General features: G+C 33.7%; 1 protein-coding gene across 1 annotated transcript in view; it reads right to left on the minus strand.

Annotated features, from left to right (window-relative positions):
* Positions 1–908: 908 nt before the first annotated feature.
* CCDC112 (coiled-coil domain containing 112) overlaps positions 909–19,317 on the minus strand; it is a 26,170-nt gene continuing 7,761 nt past the window's right edge. The window contains exons 2-10 of the mRNA XM_063087351.1: positions 18,083–18,204; positions 13,580–13,701; positions 10,885–10,974; positions 7,425–7,500; positions 6,646–7,036; positions 3,904–4,314; positions 2,406–2,501; positions 1,582–1,700; positions 909–1,354 (exon numbers count right to left, since the gene is read on the minus strand). Coding sequence (XP_062943421.1) covers positions 1,324–1,354; positions 1,582–1,700; positions 2,406–2,501; positions 3,904–4,314; positions 6,646–7,036; positions 7,425–7,500; positions 10,885–10,974; positions 13,580–13,701; positions 18,083–18,204 — 1,458 coding nt within the window. The 3' untranslated portion in view covers positions 909–1,323. The remainder of the gene's footprint in view (positions 1,355–1,581; positions 1,701–2,405; positions 2,502–3,903; positions 4,315–6,645; positions 7,037–7,424; positions 7,501–10,884; positions 10,975–13,579; positions 13,702–18,082; positions 18,205–19,317) is intronic.

Here is a 19,317-nt window from a genome sequence, read left to right on the forward strand (position 1 = left end):
AGAAATTTTGGACAACCACTACACAAAGTAAATTTCTGAGTCATTTAACCTAAATGTATCCAATTACAATTGAAGACACTCAAGAAAAAAGTTATAAGAAACAAGTTTCCCATATTTTTATGTATATGATACTTTTCTTGTAAGATGAAAACTAATTAAACTTAGGAACTAAGTTTTATAATATGAAAATTGAAGTCGGTTAAATTGTGTTTTCAGGTACAAAAGTTTGGAAATTTTAAAATTAACTCTTTTGACCAAATATATTAGTCTAGCAATTTTAAAACACTTTAAATGCCAAGAGAAATCATAATATTCTAAAGCTAACTTATTTCAGATGATGTTTCAGAACAATCTTTCAATGTTGAGACAGACAAAATCAGAAAAGAAAACTGCATTAGCCAGGAAAATCTGAAAGACACAAAGATTTTATAAATGTGTGAAGTCCAGAAATGCTAAAGGGAAATTTGGAATAGCTGAAGGAAACCAAAAAGATTATATCAACAATACAATTAATAGGATATATGAGGTAAGAAGAATATTTTTAAAATAAATATTCTGTATATAAAACAAAGCATGCTTCAAACAATACAAAATATTACACAAAAATGTAATAACTGACAAACTACCAATTTTTTAAACTTAGGAAAAGCACTAACTTATTTCATAACTCAAAAAAAAAAAAAAAACCTAAAAACCACTGTACATTTTTGTTTCTCAAGCTAACTTACCTCCAAGTTACAAAAGTTACAAAAGTCTGGTTTAAAAAATGTCACGCTATGATTGTTTCAATTTATTTTGATAATGCTATCACAAAAACAAAATATCTTTAAAATTTTATGAGTATTTAAATGGAATAATGTTGGTAACATATTTAAGTAACTTTTACATCAATACCTGTAATAGGCCAACATAAACGTTAAATATCCTCTTAGTAGAAACGGGAAATATTAGTGACAATGCTGCATGAAACTTAATACCTCTCCATTCACATACAGCACAATAATCAATCTTACTAGGCGAGTGATATTTAAAGAACACGGTTAAGGGCCGGCCTGTGGCTCACTTGGGAGAGTGTGGTGCTGATAACACCAAGGCCACGGGTTCGGATCCCTATATAGGAATGGCTGGTCAGCTCACGTGGGATAGCGTGGTGCTGACAACACCAAGTCAAGGGTTAAGACCCCCTTACCGGTCATCTTTTAAAAACAAAAAATAATAAAAAAAATAAAGAACATGGTTATTCATTCTTTCCTGGTATGACCAAGTATGCTAACATTCTCATCAAAGGAATAGCAATTTCATTTCATTATCCCATAGTCTTCTCTATACTCCTTGTCTCCAGGTTGGAATAGCCCTAAGAAGAAAAAGAGAAGAGCAATTATAACTATACAGGAAATTTTGAAAAAAAAAAACCTATCTGATTAAATGTTAACTCTTAAAAATGTATATAGATTTTCTTTAACAATTTTTTACTATAAAATATAGAAGTTGCATAAAATATAAAATATAGAAATTACATAAAATATAACATGTAGTTATTAAATTACTATAAAGTAAAAACCCATTCTATCTCCTTTTTACCTATGTGGGATATGCAGAAGTGGCCCAGAGCCTGTTGGCCCTATCTTTTTGTTTCGTTCTTCCCAACCTTTGGTAGGTTTGTAAAGTCTAGAGGGATCTCTACTAACATTGTTTTCAACCTGTAATCAGAAGTAAAATAGTGCCAGTTAATTTATATGAACTAAGTTTTTTATACTAGTAAGACCCTTAGTAACAGAGAGCAGAAAACATACTTGATATTAGCTATATAGTAATAAAACTATTAATAACCTCTTCAGTAAACTTCTAATTGTGCTCATATAGCTAAAATAAAATTTGGACTACATCAATTTATTAATAAACTGTTATTTAGTTTACTTTTTCTAGTTCTATTGTTTTATTTCTATTTTTTTTCTATTTCTATTATGAGAGAAATGTAATATAGCTAACTATGACGGTGATATAGGCAGACAATAAATTTTGGATCAATAACAACCAGTAAATCCTCTACTTTATCCATGAGGGTCACCAACATCTTTAGTTCTCTGAGTATTATGAGTGAAATTAAGCAATGCTTATAGTTGCCAGAGTTGTACTGTAGAGGTTCATATAGAAAGAATGAAAAGAATGATGAGTAGGAAGAGACAAATAATTCAGAGTGAAAGAAAAAGGTGCTTATAATGTAAAATGGAAGAATTCAAACAATAGTTGCTTAAATTATACTAAGTTATGTTTTCTAATATGTAAATGTGAAATTTAAAGTACATTATATAGAAATAAAGATATAAAGAAAGTAGATTTGATGTCAGTAACCTTATGAATTAATGATTTAGCATAACAGTAAAATTAATCTCAGTACAGAGTACCTTTTCTTTTAATTTTGCCAGTCGTCTTTGTTTTTCTGCCTTTTCATCTTCTTTTGCCTGTCTATCTAGAATTTTCAATTCAAGTTTATGTAAATCCTAAAAAAAAAAAAAAAACCCAAAAAAGATAACATTAAGAAAGTAAAATAAACTAGGATTTGTTTCAAAGTTTACTTGTTTGCAAGTAAAATTAAATGACCTTAACTATCAATACTCCTTCAATATTAACCTTTTCCAACAAAGGCTAAGAGGTTCATTTTCTTTGAATGTAAATGTAATATATGCACAGCCTTTCTGTATCACTTTCTTTTAGGTATCTCTTGTTTTACTTTAATGTTCAATCTAAAACTTCTTTTCTTTTAAAACATGAGTTAAACCCATTTTCACTTATCAATACAGATATGTTTGGTTTTACGTCTTTCATATTATTTTATATTTTGTTTTATGGGTTTTCTTTTTTTCTAAATCTTTTATTATGTGGCCTGCTTACCTTTTTGGGGGGTGAGGAGGTATGGGGATCTTTTGTTATTTAGGAAGATTTTCATATATGGGCTAAAAAAATGAACTAATAAAATATACACTATTAATGTATTTTTGTCTGTTATTTTTCTTTGTACTTCCCTTATTTTTTTGCATTATGATTGTTGCTGCTATATGTATATCTTTATGCACATAATTCATAAGAGTTATAACAGTTCTATCATTTGCACCTTTTCATTTTCAAGTACCATTTCTTGTTTTGTTTAATACTTAACTGTATTCCACTTCATCTTTATTAGCATTTTTCTTGTATACATTTGTTTAAAATCCATCCTACCACCCAGCAATAACCTTGATGCCTTTAAGTATACATCAAGTATCTACAGTGCACCTGACTCTAAGGTACAGGGATGAACAAAACACATAACGTAGGCTTCATTGCAGCCTACATTATGGTGGGGAGATAAACAGCGAACAAACAAGCAAATTGCTCACGGACTAAAGCCAGTCAGTTTGGCATTGAACAAGACATTTGGCCTGGACTATGATTACCTTTCCAGCCTTGTCTCCTCCCTGTTCCCATCTCCCCCTTGATGCCCTGAGAATACTGAAGTATTTATGGTTTCTCCCACAAACCACATCATTACACTCCTCTAAGTTGCTATTCATGCTGTTCCCTCTCTAGGAAAGATCTCCTCTTTGCTGCTGCTTTCTTCTCCTTCAAGACTTCTACTATCACCTCTCTGACACTCATAACTGTATATCCACAGCCTACAGTACTCTGTTCACATCTCAATCACCACACTATTCACACATTATACTGACATTTCCTACTTGCATATATCTTTCCCACTAGACTATAGCCTACTAGGAATTAGGAAGCAGGGCTTACTCCTTTTGATATGCTAATACATGTACAGGTCTGGCACATAAGAAGTACTCAATTTTTGCTGAAATGAATCTGGAAGTAATACCTTCATAGGTAGCATTTAAAAATTATTTAGGAAATATATTTACTCACTCTTTCTTGAAACCTAGAAATTTCATCAGCAGCAGTTTTCCTTTTTTCTGCCTTTTTGGCTTTTTCCCTTATCTCCTTTTCAAGCCTCAGAAATTCTTCCTGTTCTTTCTTCTGTTGGGTGTAACTTTCTAGTAGTAATTTTAGTTTAAACTGGCGTTGGCGCTCTTTCTGTTGCTTTTTCTCTTTTTCTTCCTCTTCTTTTAACTGGGAAGCGTATTTCATTGACATTTCTATACTTCTCTGTTTTTTCCAAGCTTCAACTGCCAATTTCTGTTTCTTTCTTTGTTCTTCTTTTTGCTTTTGATTATCTTCTTGTTTATTATGAAAAAGCATAGGTATGTTGTCTGTCTTTTCCTTTAACTTAAAAATTTCCTTTTTTTGCTGCTTTTTAGTTTTCCAATTCTGAATAGACTAAATGATTTTAAAAAAAGACAGCAAAAGTGTTTTTAAATAACAAACAGTATTTTAAAATACAACCTCAATTTCATCTTTCTAGAAAGAATATTGATTGTAGGATGCTGGATGCTTAGATTTTTAATTTTTATTATTTTTATCCAATGCAATTTTTTATCTAGTTCTGCTTTTAGAAAAATTACTGAATCTTTTAAAACTCTGACTAATGGTTTATTCTCTTGGCCTTCCTCTTCCTCTCATAATCCCCAGGCTCACAGGGACTGCAGCTCATAAAGTATCCTCCTCCTCTTTACCTGCTTCCTTCCTTTGTTTTCACGGGCAACATACCTTTTCTGTAATCATCTCATTCTGCTTCCAAATTGTCTTTTTAGGCTTAGAAAACTTTCTGAGTGATCTTTCTCTGGTCAAATATCAGGAAAGGAATAAAAAGTGGGGTAATTAAGAGCATGAGCTGTGAAGCCAGACTGTTTGTAACCAAATCCTGGCTTTGCCATTTACTAGGTATGACCTCGGATGAGTCACTAAACTTCTCTGTTCTCATTGTGCACATCTGTCAAGTGGTAGGTAGTACTTCTTGCATGGGGTTATTCTGAAGATGAAATGAGTCAGTGCCTGGCACACAGTGCCTCATAATGTAAAAAAAATAAAATAAAAAGTAAAATAGCTCAATAGCTTTATATACGGATATGTAAAGATTACTTAAAATTCTAATAGCATTCTCTATGCCCCATAGGACGTATCCACTGAATTACTTTCCCCAAGGCAGGAAACCATTTCCTCATCTTTCTTTATGGTGTATCATTTGTTCATTCAATAAATCCTTATGGTATGTATACTATATTCAAGGCAATGTGATAAGAACCACAGATGATTAAAACAATACCAAATGCCATCTAGTACGGTGCTACTTAAACTGCCAGTCCACAAAAATACTGTGAATTTGTGTCAGAATGTAAATGCTCTGCTTCCTTCAGTGAGAAAGTTTTCTATGAAAAAGGTCAACTCAACTAAGCAGTGTGCTTACTGGATGGTTGATTCTGGTGCAATGACCCTATCTCATTATAAACCAGTAACAATTTGCAAACCAATATCCAGTCTGTGGGATAAGTTTGAGCAGCACTGTTTTGGGTGAGATAGGACATTGACATGCCAGAGCACATCATTAAAAATGTATAAACAAAGTGCTAGTGAAATCCTCAGGGGTACTACTTATGTTTGGGTGGGCAAGAAGGAAGTAGCATCTGATGTGGGCAGATTTAGGTAAGCTGGGAGTGGAGGGGGAAAGAAAGAACAGAGGTTCCAAAAAGATAAGCAAGGGTACTCAGGCCAGAAATGTTCAGGGCATGTCTGAAAATAAGTATCTTCATTTACACAAAACACAGAATATACAAGAGTACTTCAAAAAGTTCATGGGAAGATTTGTATGTACTATTAGAGAAAGTAGGAGATAAAAATGGTAAATTTCATACTCAACATCTTAAACTCAATGACTAAACATGAAATGAGTATTTCTTCAGTGTGCCTTGAGTGAATCACCTGTTGAACAGATGTACCTTTCTTTTTAAACCAAGCAAGTTCACCCATGATTATCAACGATTTTTTCCCCTGAGGGGACATTGGCAATGTCTGGAGACATTTTTGATAATCACAATTAAGGATGTATTATGATCATCTAGTGCTTGGGGGCCAGGGATGCTGTTAACCATCCTATGATGCACAGAACAGCCCCTCACAACAAAGAATTACCCAGCCCAAAACATCAATAGTGCCAAGATTAAGAAATCCTGGTCTAAACCAAAGCCAGAAAAATAATAGTCTGAAAATGGAACTTTTTCAGTATTTGCCACAATCAAGGGTTTTTTCTCTGGGGTACCCAATATTTTGAGTCTTTAAAATAAGCAATGAGGTTGAAGTTCAAATATCTCAGAGAAACTTTACTAGTCAAAGCATTTTTTTCTATTGCCTCTGGATTTTCTATTCCAAACAATGTGGCCTTTGCTGGTAAAATGACTTTTTTTTCCCAAAGTCTGAGTGGATCTGGATTATCTATATTTCTAGGAAGCAGACACAGAAGGTTTTGCCCACAATCAGAAATTTTGGGGCCCACTCTGTTATTTCTTAAAGCAGAAATGTTTGGCTTTGAGGAAGTCCAACTGTAGAGTAAAATTATTTAATTTCTCCATGCCTCAGTTTCATCTTCTATAAGATGGGGGGGAAAATATAACCATATTTCATGGGGTTATGGTAAAGTTAATGACATGTTAAGAGGTTAGCACAGTGTCCCCAAAATAGAAACATACAACAAATAATAGCTATTATAATTATTACCTCTTTTTTTCTTTCTTCTAGAGCCAGAAATTTTTGATACCATTTCTCATGCTGTTGAACTTCATCCTGTGTTTTTCCAGGCAGGTGTTCTACAACTTCTCCCATAAATGTTGGCTTCCCTTTATGTTTGTTCCTCACCTTTACAAAGTTCTGGTGATCATAATCATCCCAGCCTCCTTGTCGCCCTCCCGTTTGCTGAAGGAATTTTTCAAAATCTAGTACTTCTTCTGGAAGAGTACTTGATGTTACTTTGTCTACTGGAACTTTGCTTGAGATTGCTCTGAAAGCTTTCTCTGTTTCTGAATTACCCAAAGCCCATGTGTCAATTTTTCTTGATATGGCACTCAACTCATTATTAGTTGTTTTCTCTTCCTTAATAAGCTCTTCGTATCTAAAATTTTTTTAAAAGTTTGAATAAGAAGATACCAACAAATACATACTCTTTCATTATTCCTCAAATTTAACTATTACTGACTCTTCAACATCATCTTTTCCATTTAACATTATTAACATTTTATAAATCTAAGCCTTAAAAGCATTTCTTAAGAAATAAAAACAATCTTTCAAATTCTTATTTGAGATTTTATAGTGTCCAAATATAAATAAAAATTCACTTTAGACATGAAAAGCCATCTAAACCCTAAAACATAAGGAGAGAGGTGTTAATAGACTCATATTAAATACATAACAATAAAATGCTTTGTATACAACAACCTAGTGTAGAGTTATTGAAAATTAAAGGTCAATAATTTTTTTATTAAAATAAACTTAAAACATACATTAACCTCTGCTCTTCTTTAAAAGTGTTAATTGCATTTTCAATTTCTTCCATCATTTCTCTGAGCTTTTCAACAACTGTAAAAAAAAAAAAAAACATGGAAAAATCATTTTATGTCCTGTTTCAGTATAGCTAAGAGATAAATATTTTAAAAAAGTAGAATTTCCCCTAATTCAAAAACATTTCTTAGCTTAAAAGTGAATTTTTATGATTGCATTTTTTTTCTGATTACAGATATTTTTCCTATGCACCATATCACTATATATTATTGCAGGTTAAATATTCCTTATCCAAAATGCTTGGGAGAGAAGTATTTTGGATTTTGGATTTTTTTGGATTTGGAATATTTGCAGAATACATAGTAGTTGACATACCTAATTTGAAAACCGAAATCTGAAATGCTCCTTTTAGCATCATGTCGGCATTCAAAAATTTTCAGATATTGGAGCATTTCATGTTTTGGATTTTCAGATTGGATTGAGCACCTGTATTAATAGTATTTCTTACAAGACAAAACTGTTCCATACTTAACATACTGTTTTGTGATTTGCAGTTTTAACATAATGTTTTTAAAAAAAATGTTGAAGGTCTGGTTAACTGAGTTGGTTAGAGTGCAGTGTTATAACGACAAGGTCAAGGGTTCAGATCCTCGCAACAGCCAGCAACAACAACAAAAATGTTGTGGTTAAATGTCCATATCAACACACACACACGCACACACCACACACACACACACACACACACACACACACACACACACACACCCATCACCATTTTTTTTTATAGCTACATATGGTATTTCATTGTGGTTAAATGTCCATATCAACACACACACACGCACACACCACACACACACACACACACACACACACACACACACACACACACACACACACACACACACACACACCCATCACCATTTTTTTTTATAGCTACATATGGTATTTCATTGCCTAAATTTACCTTAATCCATTTAATCAATTCTGTAATTGATGAACCTTTAAATATGCACAATGCTGTAGTAAACATCCTTGCAGATAAATTTCAGCATGTTCAAATAAGTATATTTAGAGATGATTGATAAAACTTGCAATGCTAAATAATAAAGTATGCCCACTTTATAGTGTGCTAGATACTGTCATCTATAGTGTCCTTCAAAGGTTCTACCAATTTGCACTTGCTTAGAGTACCCTCTTCCCATGTACTTTTAATCATTTCCAAAATGAAAGGTAAAAATTTATTATCGTTGATTTACTTGACATTTTTGTGATCATTCTGTGATCAAATGCCTGAGCATTTTTTAAATATGTGTTTTGCAACCAGGTACATTGCCAGTGCCTCGGGGGCCCACCCAGGGGCCTGGGGCATCGAGCTGGGGACCGGACACCCCCCACAACCAGGCACACCACCAGCTCAAAGGAGCATGCCAAAAACATCACCTCCATGTGGGTGGCCCACCACAGTAACCACAGCTGCCACGAAAGTGGCCAGACATCAGAACTACCACGTGGATGGTCCACCAGCCACTGGAGTGCACTGACACAGGAGAGTCACTAACAGAGACCAAAGAAAAGAAGAGAATGTCTCTCTCCACAAAGCCCATTCCAGAGTGACAGAAGAAGCATCTGCTCTATGATAATATTGGGGGACCTGAACACACCTCTCAGCATTGGACAGATCATTTAGGCAACAAATCAACAGAGTAACCATTATTCTTTCAGAAGGAAAGAAGGAATCTAGGGTGATCAGTGTGGGGAGGGGGAAGACGGGGGATGGGGAGAGATTGGAGAAGGCGCATAAAGAATAAGTACGATTTGTAACAATAAAAAAAATAAATAAATAAATAAATATGTGTTTTGTATTTCTTTTGCTACAATGTGCACCTTATAATCTTTGCCCTTTTTTTTTATTAGGTTATTTACCATTGTTGCCCTAATGTAGGCACTCTTTATATATTATGAATATTAGCTTTTTAAATTACATATATATTGCTAATACCTTCCTAATTTGTCTTTCAACTTTGCTTGCGGGATAAGTTCTTTCTAAAGTAGTCAAATATGTCCACTTTTTTCTTTATGGTTTCTGATCTTTATCATTCTTATAAAATATAATACTATTATAAAAATATTAACCCATCTTCTCTTCTAGTATTTTTATGGTTTCAGTGATTGAGTTAATAAATAATAATTATAATGTTCATATTTACCATTTTTAGTGCTTACTGTGTTATAAGCACAGCACAAATGCTTTATATGCATTGTTTCACTTCATCTCCCAACAACCTTATCTCTAGATAGGTCTTATGATTATCTCCATTTTAGAGCTGAGGAAAGGAAAGCTCAGACAGATCAAGTAACTTGCCTAAAATTACATAGCTAACAAGTAACAGATCAAGCGTTTGCCCCAACATCTTGTCTGATTTCTAAATCCATACATCTTGAGCTCTTTACTGCTTTGATCCTTCAGGAATGAATGCTGTGTGGTAAAAGTTTGGATGTATTGTTCCCCGAAAACTCATGCGGAAATCTAATCCCCAATGTGACAGTGTTGGAAGCTGTTTAAGTCATGGGGGTGGATCCCTGATGAATGGATTAATGCTCTCCCTGCGGGGTGGGGGTCCTGAGTGAAATGTTGCTCTATTAGTTCCTGTGAGAGCTGGTTATTTAAAAAAACCCTGGTACCTCCCCCACCCCCTTCCTCTTGCCATATGATTGCTTGTATCTGCCTGTGGCCTACCGCTTCCCACCATAAGTAGAAACAGCCTGAGGCCCGTGCCAAATGCAGCTGTCCCCAAATTGTAAGCCAAATAAACCTCTGGTAATTTATAAATTACCCAGTGTCAGGTATTTCTGTTATAGCAACACAAACGGACTAATACACTGTGTAAGCAAGGAGGGAAAGAGATAATGTTTTTTCCCCCAAAACTAGCATTTGTCCCAATATAATTTAACCTTACCTTATGAATCTGAAATGCCTCTGAAAGGAAATTATTTCAAAAAGCGAATGATGGGAAAAGCACTGGACTGGCAATCAAGAATTCAGTCCTTTTCCCCCTAAATTAGCTGAATCTGAAATTTTCTCTACCACAAATTCTCCATCCTATAAATGACACTAATATCTGTTCTGCCTACCTCATAATTTGTAATGATTTGACAACACTTTCTTTTTTTTTGGTGGCTGGCCAGTACAGGGATCTGAACCCTTGACCTTGGTGTTATATATACCACCACACTCTAACCAAATGCAATAGCACTTTAAAGGTTAAAGAAAACTACATAAACACCAGATATTATAGTTCTCCAATGTATCCTTATTAATTCCTAACCAATAAAGTAGGGTTAAGCTCCATTAATGCCAAATTGAAAACAGACACATTTCATTTTAGAAAACTATAAATTTTTCTAGTGTGCAGTAGAAAGTACTAATACATGAGAAAGTCTATAACATTTAAATTTACTTACAATCAGGTGTAGGCTTCACATCTTTCAACTGATGCTGAAGTTTCTTTACATTGTTATGAATTTTGGCCAACTGTTGCTGGATTTTTGCTCCTATAAGGAAGAAGTATGTACTTTAAAATAATTGTGGCAAATGTGGTTACAATTTAGGATTCTATATACAAGATCAATAGCCAAGAATAATTAAAGAACAAAAGATGGTTATTTATGTTGAAACAACATGAACACTTTAAAGTACCCTTGCTCTAAATAAAGCACCTCTTAATTTCCTCATTTAAAAGCTCTGTGGGTTAAATGTTACTGTAACCTGTACCAAGGAAATGTCTCTTTTTTTTTTTTCTGTGTGGACACTGACTTACTGAACATTGTTCTAAATGCATCAATTAGCTTAAGCTTAGTCACACTTTGTTCTTTAACAGTATTTATTTTCTTTTTAATTTGTTATAAATTATGGAAATAGACTTTGATCTTAACTCTATTGTAGGAATATTAAAACTGTCTAACCAGTATCAATTCTATGAACACTGACAAACTTTCCATTGAGAATTAATTTCATCTAACCACATCCTCTAAGATGGGTGGGCAATACCCACTGGTGTCACTGTCATGGCCTTAGGAGGTGCCTCAGGTGCCATTCACTGTTATCTATGCAGCAGGTTACCAAGATCAACCAAAGGACCAACGTGAAGTAAAATGTTAGTCCCACAATAAGAGACTGAAAAATGAACGAGGGTCTCAAAGACATTTCCAGACGGTCTTTATCAGCAGCAGAATGATTGGATTTTTCTTTCATATTTTTTTCTGAAGTAATAATCTTACTTTAACATTTATTTAAATTACTAGGCTAATATCATAAATGTTCATATCTATACATATATATTCATATAATAGTAATATTATTTTATCATCTTAGTCCCTCTTTTTATTTTTGCAACATTTCCACAAATAAGCACAAAGCACCAAAGGCTCTGTCCAAAAGTCCTTAAAAGCAATCATTTTTAAAAAAAGTTTACCTACACGCTTGGATCCAGTGCTGATATCCAGAACAAACCTCCAAATATGTACATATGACTTTGGCTTACTCTATTTATTTTTTTTTTATTAAAATTCAAAGAGTTCAATAAAGCAGGAGCTTCACCCAATTTATTTTACGGGATCTTGCTCACTGTGGAACTTTAGGTCAAAAAACTTCTCTAGTAAAGTTAAGTAATTAGGAAAGTGTTATCATTTTGTTTTTGCCATAGTTTGATCAGCTACAGAGATACTGTTATAGGGCAAATAACCTTTTTATTTCATTTATTCACTTGAAACTGACACTCTGTGTTGACAAACCATTTAAGTACAATATGATAAAAATGCAGGTTAAAACTGAGGCATGATATTTGAGGAAGGAAATAGTTTTTTTACTACTTCTGAGCTTTAACATGTGAAGAGGAAACTTCTATATCTTTGTATTAAGACAATGGATTCCTTCTTTTCCTAGATAAGACAAGCATAAAGTGTTACTGAGGCAAGGCAAAACTGTAGAATAAAGAGAAAAAGGTAAAAAATAAAGTTGCCTTAAAAAGGGGGAAATCAAGTGACCTAAAAATGCACAGAATGAGATATTCTACATAATGGCATGACTGAGAGAGAGAATGATCAGCCTCCCAGTTGTCTGCAAAAGAACTGAGGTAAATTAAGATATATTAAACGAGGGATGCCTAGATTTCTCTATGAATCAAAGAGGAGAACTGGATACTTGCTATTTATATTAGGTCCTGCTATCATTCCAACAAAAAAGGGAGAATGATTTTTGGCACTAACTGACAAAAGATGGCTTTTAAAAATAGTGTAATCTTTTGTATCCATGAATATTCATAACCAATACAAAAAATAAAAAATAGTGTAATTTTATATTCTGAAAGAAAATATTTGTTAGGAATCTGTTTTAATTAGCAATAAGGGAGTACCATGAGCAGTCTAATCTCTACATAATAAGTTTTAATATCTTATAAAGCTTAGTTGATACCAATTAGTTTTCCTTTAAAGCAATAAGTAGCTTTTTTATTATAACACAAGGATTTCGCAATATATAAAATCTAACTCTACAATGAAACAATGTATTCTCATAGAATTCTTTAAGGCTAACATTTCGTACATCGTTGACAATGATTAATATTCATAACAAACTAATAGAACATATTCACTGCACAAAATCCATAAGGCACTTTCTTACATATTATCTCATTAGATGCACAGAAGAGTTCTCCTGAGGTAGAAATGTTGGGTTTTAGAATGCAGAAAAGGAAACTCAGGTTGAATACAACTACTAAGTATAGATTCTGAATCTGTTCATGCTTACTGAGTCAAGGGCTCAGTCAACAATCCAGGGTGATGAGCTGAGATCAGATAGCCCAGGAATCAATTTGCTTTTATTTTGAGAAATTTTAATAGCATTTACTGGTTTGTCAACCAAAAAGACAAAACTCTCTCTTTCCTTATAAATTGGAAGAAATATACATAAAAAATAATCCAATTAGAATGATTAAATAGTGACCTGAAAGAAAAAATACATGTCCCTAAAAGACAAACTTATTACTAACTAAAATATCTCGATAGAGAATATAACATAATCAATGCACAAAGACAAAGCACAGGGCAAAACTACAACTTTATATCACTCAATAATTTTTAGTTCATCATGAACTCAACTTACTTTCTGTTTTCCTGCTGTCAATCAGTTTATTTTCCAATTCTTCCAGCATACTATGTTCAATTCTGAAGTCACTTTTTTGGTTGTAGAAATGACTATGTTTATCTTTTTCTATGTTAATAACTCTTTAGGAAAAGAAAGAAAGGTATGAATATGATTTAAATATATTTTTTAATTGTTTAAAATATGACAACACTCATAATAATCAGTACTTTATATTTGGATTAATTCATCTAAGGAATAAAAATATAATTACTTAGATTAGTAAAGCTAAGGAATCAAAATGTTAGTCCAAATAGTTAGAAAAGAGTTAAATTCAAATAAAATTAACTGTAATTTGAACTGTTATTTAAATTATAAAATGTTAATTTAAGAAAATGTGGATATACACTTGCTTTGAAAACATGTAAGTCTTTGGCTGTAGATTCCAACTCATTCTTACTGGGACCTGAAAATGGCCCTCACTGCTGATGACTGCTTTCAATAGTAGATATTGTTAACTTTGTAAACTTAACCAAGACATTTAAACTCTCCTGGTGTGAACCTCCTCATCACTAAAATGTGAATAATAACAGCTCTCTACCACCTAACAGGCCTGTCAGTAACATCAAATGAGATAATATATGTGAGAGGTCTTTTTATAGTACAAATATACTATGGAAATGCAAGTTATTAATATTATTATAAAACTAAAACTCCTAGAGGCAAACAATCCACAAAGACAAGAAATTTTGTATATGTAAGGGATATTGTTACATTTACTCCAAAGCTTCTTTCATCTCATTTTTGCTCCTTGGATTTTTGTTCCTAGTCCATCTACCAGTAAGGAGTTCTAATTGTTAGTTTGAGCCCTTGAATAAAACAAAACAAAAATACTACCATGGAACTTCTTGGGTTGAACAAAAAAATTAATTTTCTCAATGCTTGTTTTCTTTCTCTCAGAAGGTAGAAATTAACATGAATGTTTCTCCTTAATCTTGGATTTAATGAGTGGTATAGTGTCTCTGACTTCATTTCACACAACTTGAGGGGCAACTATCTAATGTACAGTTTCCCAACATTTTCACTTTCCCACACATGGAGAAAAATTTCATGTTTACAATGCACACTGTGGTAAGAAGACAAGACTGCCCCAGGCCCTACCAGGCTTCCCCAGAAGCTGACAGGATCATATATTAGCACGTTTGTTTAGAAGCTTGTGTTGTTTGTAAGAGGAAGCAAGGGGTAGAACAGAGATATCAAATATTACAGTCTATGTGGCAACTCACGTGGATTGAGGGTAGTTACTGGAGTCCGGTGTTGAGGATTGGGAAGCCCATCTAAGCTCTGGTCAGGGGTGAGGGAAATTACTATAATCAAACAGAAATGTCTGCTATGGACACAAGATATGCTATGATAGTAAGTGAGTCATATGTTGCTATTCCTGGATTAGAAATACTAACCTATAAAGACATTAAAAATGTACTAAGGGATACAAATTGCCAAACATATGAAAAGATGCTCAGCCTCACTCAAAACAGGAGAAATGCAAATTAAAATTATACCACAATAACACTATACACCTGTCAGGCTGGCCAAAAAAATCACAAATTTAAATAACATATTCTGTTGCTAAAATTGTGGGGAAACAGGTCCTCTCATACATTGTTGGTGGAATTGTAAATTGCCTATGAAGGGCCATTTAGCAATATTTATCACATTTGCAAATTCGTACACCTTTGACTGAGCATTGCTTCTAGGAATTTATCCTAAAGATACACTCACACATGTGCAAAACAATGTGAACCTATGTGGATACTACAATTATTTGCAGCATTGTTTGTTACGATGAAAGATTGAATATAACCCAAATATGGGGTAGGTTAAATAAATTATGTTACATTTATAAACTGGAATATAATGCAACAGTACTGTGTTCTATGTACTAAAAGGCAAAGCTCTCTAAGGTAACACTCTTCATAAGTTTTTGTATGAAAATGTCAGACAGAGCCAAAAATAGAGAATGGTAAATTAAGTCCCCTCATACACCCTCATATGATATGTCCTTCAAATCACTCTTGATTCAACAATTTTACTTGTTTCATCTATCCTTCCTTTTCTTTGCTTAAGTATTTTAAAGTAAATCCACTACATTATGCAATTTTACTGCAATATACTTCCATGCGCATCTCTAGAGATTATAGATATTTGACTTACATACTACAGTGCCATTATCATGCCTGACAAAATCAACAGCTCCTTGGTGTCTAAGATACACTCAAATTAAAGAAAAAAAAAGAATAAGATGCAAAGCAGTGTGTATAGTATGCTACCAATTGTATAAAAAAATCTGAATATACATGTATTCCTTTTTCCTTATAAACACCTAAAGTATCTACAGAAGGCTATACAAGAAACTAATACTAGCAGTTATCTAAGTAGAGAAGAACTGTGTGGCTGAAGTTAAGGGTGAAACTGAGATCTTCCACTGGGTAATTTTTGATATGTTTTGATTTTTGAACCATGTGCATGTATTACCTATTCTAAAAATAAAACAGAATATTATAAATTGTGTTATTTCCTTTGTGTTCAATGAGAATTTGGGGGTAAAAACACTCTTCCAATGGGTTTTTCTAATATTCTTTCAAAGAGTTTTTCCAACACCTTGTAACAGATGAAGAAAGTCTAATCAGAATTGTAAAACAAACACATGGGGGTTTGCTCTATCTATGGATATTAACCATTTGTTGGACCTTATCCCATCTAGGGAGAAACAAAAACCAGAACCCCTAAGCTAGAGTCTAAGAGTCCTAGAGTCTAGGGTAATGTACTTTGAAATTTTAAAAAATTATATTTTAGGGCTGGCCTGTGGCTGGCTTGGGAGAGTGTGGTGCTGATAACACCAAGGCCATGGGTTTGGATCCCTGTATAGGCATGGCCGGTAGTTCACTTGGCAGAGTGTGGTGCTGACAACACCAAGTCAAGGGTTAAGATCCCCTTACTGGTCACCTTTTTAGAAAAAAAAAAATTTTTTTTAATAAAATAAAAATTAAAAAATTATATTTTCTCAAATTCTGGATATTAAAGATACAAGTATTAGCAAGTTTTAAGTATACAATACATTATTATTAACTATAGTTAGCATGCTTTACATTGTGTCCAGAACTTGTCTACCTTTAACTTATTACTTGTACCCTTTGACCAGCATCTCCCTATTACTCACCCCAGCCCTGCCACAAAATTCAAACAGTATTCTTTTTCTTTTTCATTGGTAGAATTTCTAAACAGAGAACTGCTACTAATTCTGGTCCAGACTTTCTTACAACAGGTTCCTTTTCTCTCGTGTTCTTTGGCAAATTGACACTGTGCAAATTCAAAGTAGTGTTATTTATAAAGCTATCAACTTGTAGGGTAGAATGGGGGTACTTTGAGTTCCAATTCTTTTTATCTTTCCTTATATTTTTCATATCATGGTGCTGCTGACAATGTTCAATATTCAATAAATATCACTGGTTGTTTAAAGAAAAAACGTGTATACACTAAAAATTTTAAATAAATGTAAACTTCTCAATGAGCCTCATCATAATGTGAAGAATGGATCTGAGAGGGGCAGAAACCAAGGGACGGAGACCAATTAAAAGACCATTTCAAAAAAAATAACACAAGGGTACAGACTTTTCATTAAAACTATTTACTGCTTTCCTCAGTGAGATCATACCCACATACTCAAACAGGCTATGAATAGCACTGGTTACTATGAAAAACAATGGCTTTCAGAGTTGCTGGAGCCAACCTATGAGTCCCTAAATCAACCAAAATCGTATAACCTATGGAAAGATATTTAACCTCTATGATCTTCAACATTCTCATTTGTAAAATAGGAAGAATAGCAATTTAAATACATGATGTTCATTTATAAAGTGCTTTCATACATACATTTAAAAAAAAAAAAAACTATTCACTCAAAAATATCTACCAAGTGCTTACCTGTACGTGTAAAATGAAAATGCACCCAATCTGCTATTTGATATACAAAATCTAAAGAAATTCTTGTTTCCCTTGAAATACACTGATTCAAATTGGTAAAAGTAAATAAAATTGAAATAACTCTACTTACAATTAACTTTATATTAAATGGGTTATTATCATTAGTCCACTTCATACCTCCCTCCCACCTTTCTCATGTATACTAGACAGGCTAGTGATCAGAATTTTGTAATTTACTATGGGATTGTGTAGAGTAGGGTAAAGTTAATTTTATATTGTCCATTATAAAATGGCTAGTAAAGGGCCGACCCCGTGGCTCACTCGGGAGAGTGCGGCGCTGGCAGTGCAGCAGCGCTCCCACCACGGGTTCGGATTCTACATAGGGATGGCTACTGCACTCACTGGCTGAGCGCGGTGCGGACAATACCAAGCCAAGGGACGTGATACCCTTACCGGTCACAAAAAAGAAAAAAATAAAAATAAAAATAATAAAATAAAATGGCTAGTAATGTTACTTGAAAATAATATTCTTATACTTACTGAGTTTTAAATTTTTCTGCTGTGCGTATGAATTCTGCTTTCTTAGTCCGACTAACTTTTTGCTTCCAGTTTTGAAGATGAAAAGGACGAATTCCACCTGTAGCACTAAAACAGCCATCATTCTGCACAGAGAACAAAAGATTTACCACCACTAATGAAAGTGGTAAGAGATGAATGTGAAATTTTTTACCAGCAAGATGAAACATAAATAGTGAAGTTTCTCAGGGGATAATTTTGGGGCCAATCTTACTTAATTTTTAAGAGTACATTTTGTGGAAGAAGGAATATCTCTCAAAATACTAAATTAAGTAATAAATGTTAAGTATTCAGGGATTATTTATGAAAAGATCTAATTCATTCAGCCAGTCATTTAACAAATATGTATTGAACACTATGTGACATGTGCTGCATTAGACACTAGGGAAACAATGATGATCCACACTAATATGGCCCTTGCCTTAAAGTCTATTGAGGTAAAACAGATTTAAAGAGAAAACAGTAAACAAACAATAAAAACAAACACACATAAAACCCACCAACTGTGATATGTGCTGTCAAGGAAATAAAGTGCTGAGATGGAGATAACGGGGCAAGCGCTTGTTTTTTTCAGTTAGAATGGCCACAGAAGGTCTATTTGAGGGAGTGACATTAAGAAAGATGGAGCTAGCCTTGCCAGAGCAGTAGGGAAGGGTGTTCCAGGCAGAGGTACCAGCATGTGCAAAGCCCTAGGGCAGGAAAGACTGGCTACTTCATGCAGAGAAAGGGCAACTGTAACATGACATTAGTAAATGTAGGGAGCTTGGCACATTTAAGTAGAGATGTAAGTACGAGCCAGATCACACAGACATTTTGGGTCACCTAGGGGGTCTGGATTTTACTGAAGGGTTATGAGCAAGGGAATGTCATGATACATTTAATTCTTTAAGGAAAGCTTTCTGGCTAATTTTTGGAGAATAAGTTGGTGAGAGGTGTGGGGTTGAAATGAGGCAAGACTGGAAGCCAGAGGATCGGTAAGTAGCTGGTGCAGCAAGACAGGCAATGACTGATAGTGTCCAGGTCTACCGAGATGATGGAAATTAAAAGAAGTAAAAAGACTAAATATATTTTGCAGGTTTAATCAGAGGAATTGCTAAGCAATGGGATGTGAAAGATGGGGGAAAAAGGAAACAACGCTTTAAATTTCTAGGAGCAAGCAAGAATAAAGTAATAAATTTAGGAAATATTTTAAAGGTTGA

The sequence above is a fragment of the Cynocephalus volans genome, chromosome 2 (assembly GCF_027409185.1).
Source record: "Cynocephalus volans isolate mCynVol1 chromosome 2, mCynVol1.pri, whole genome shotgun sequence".
NCBI classification, from domain to species: domain Eukaryota; kingdom Metazoa; phylum Chordata; class Mammalia; order Dermoptera; family Cynocephalidae; genus Cynocephalus; species Cynocephalus volans.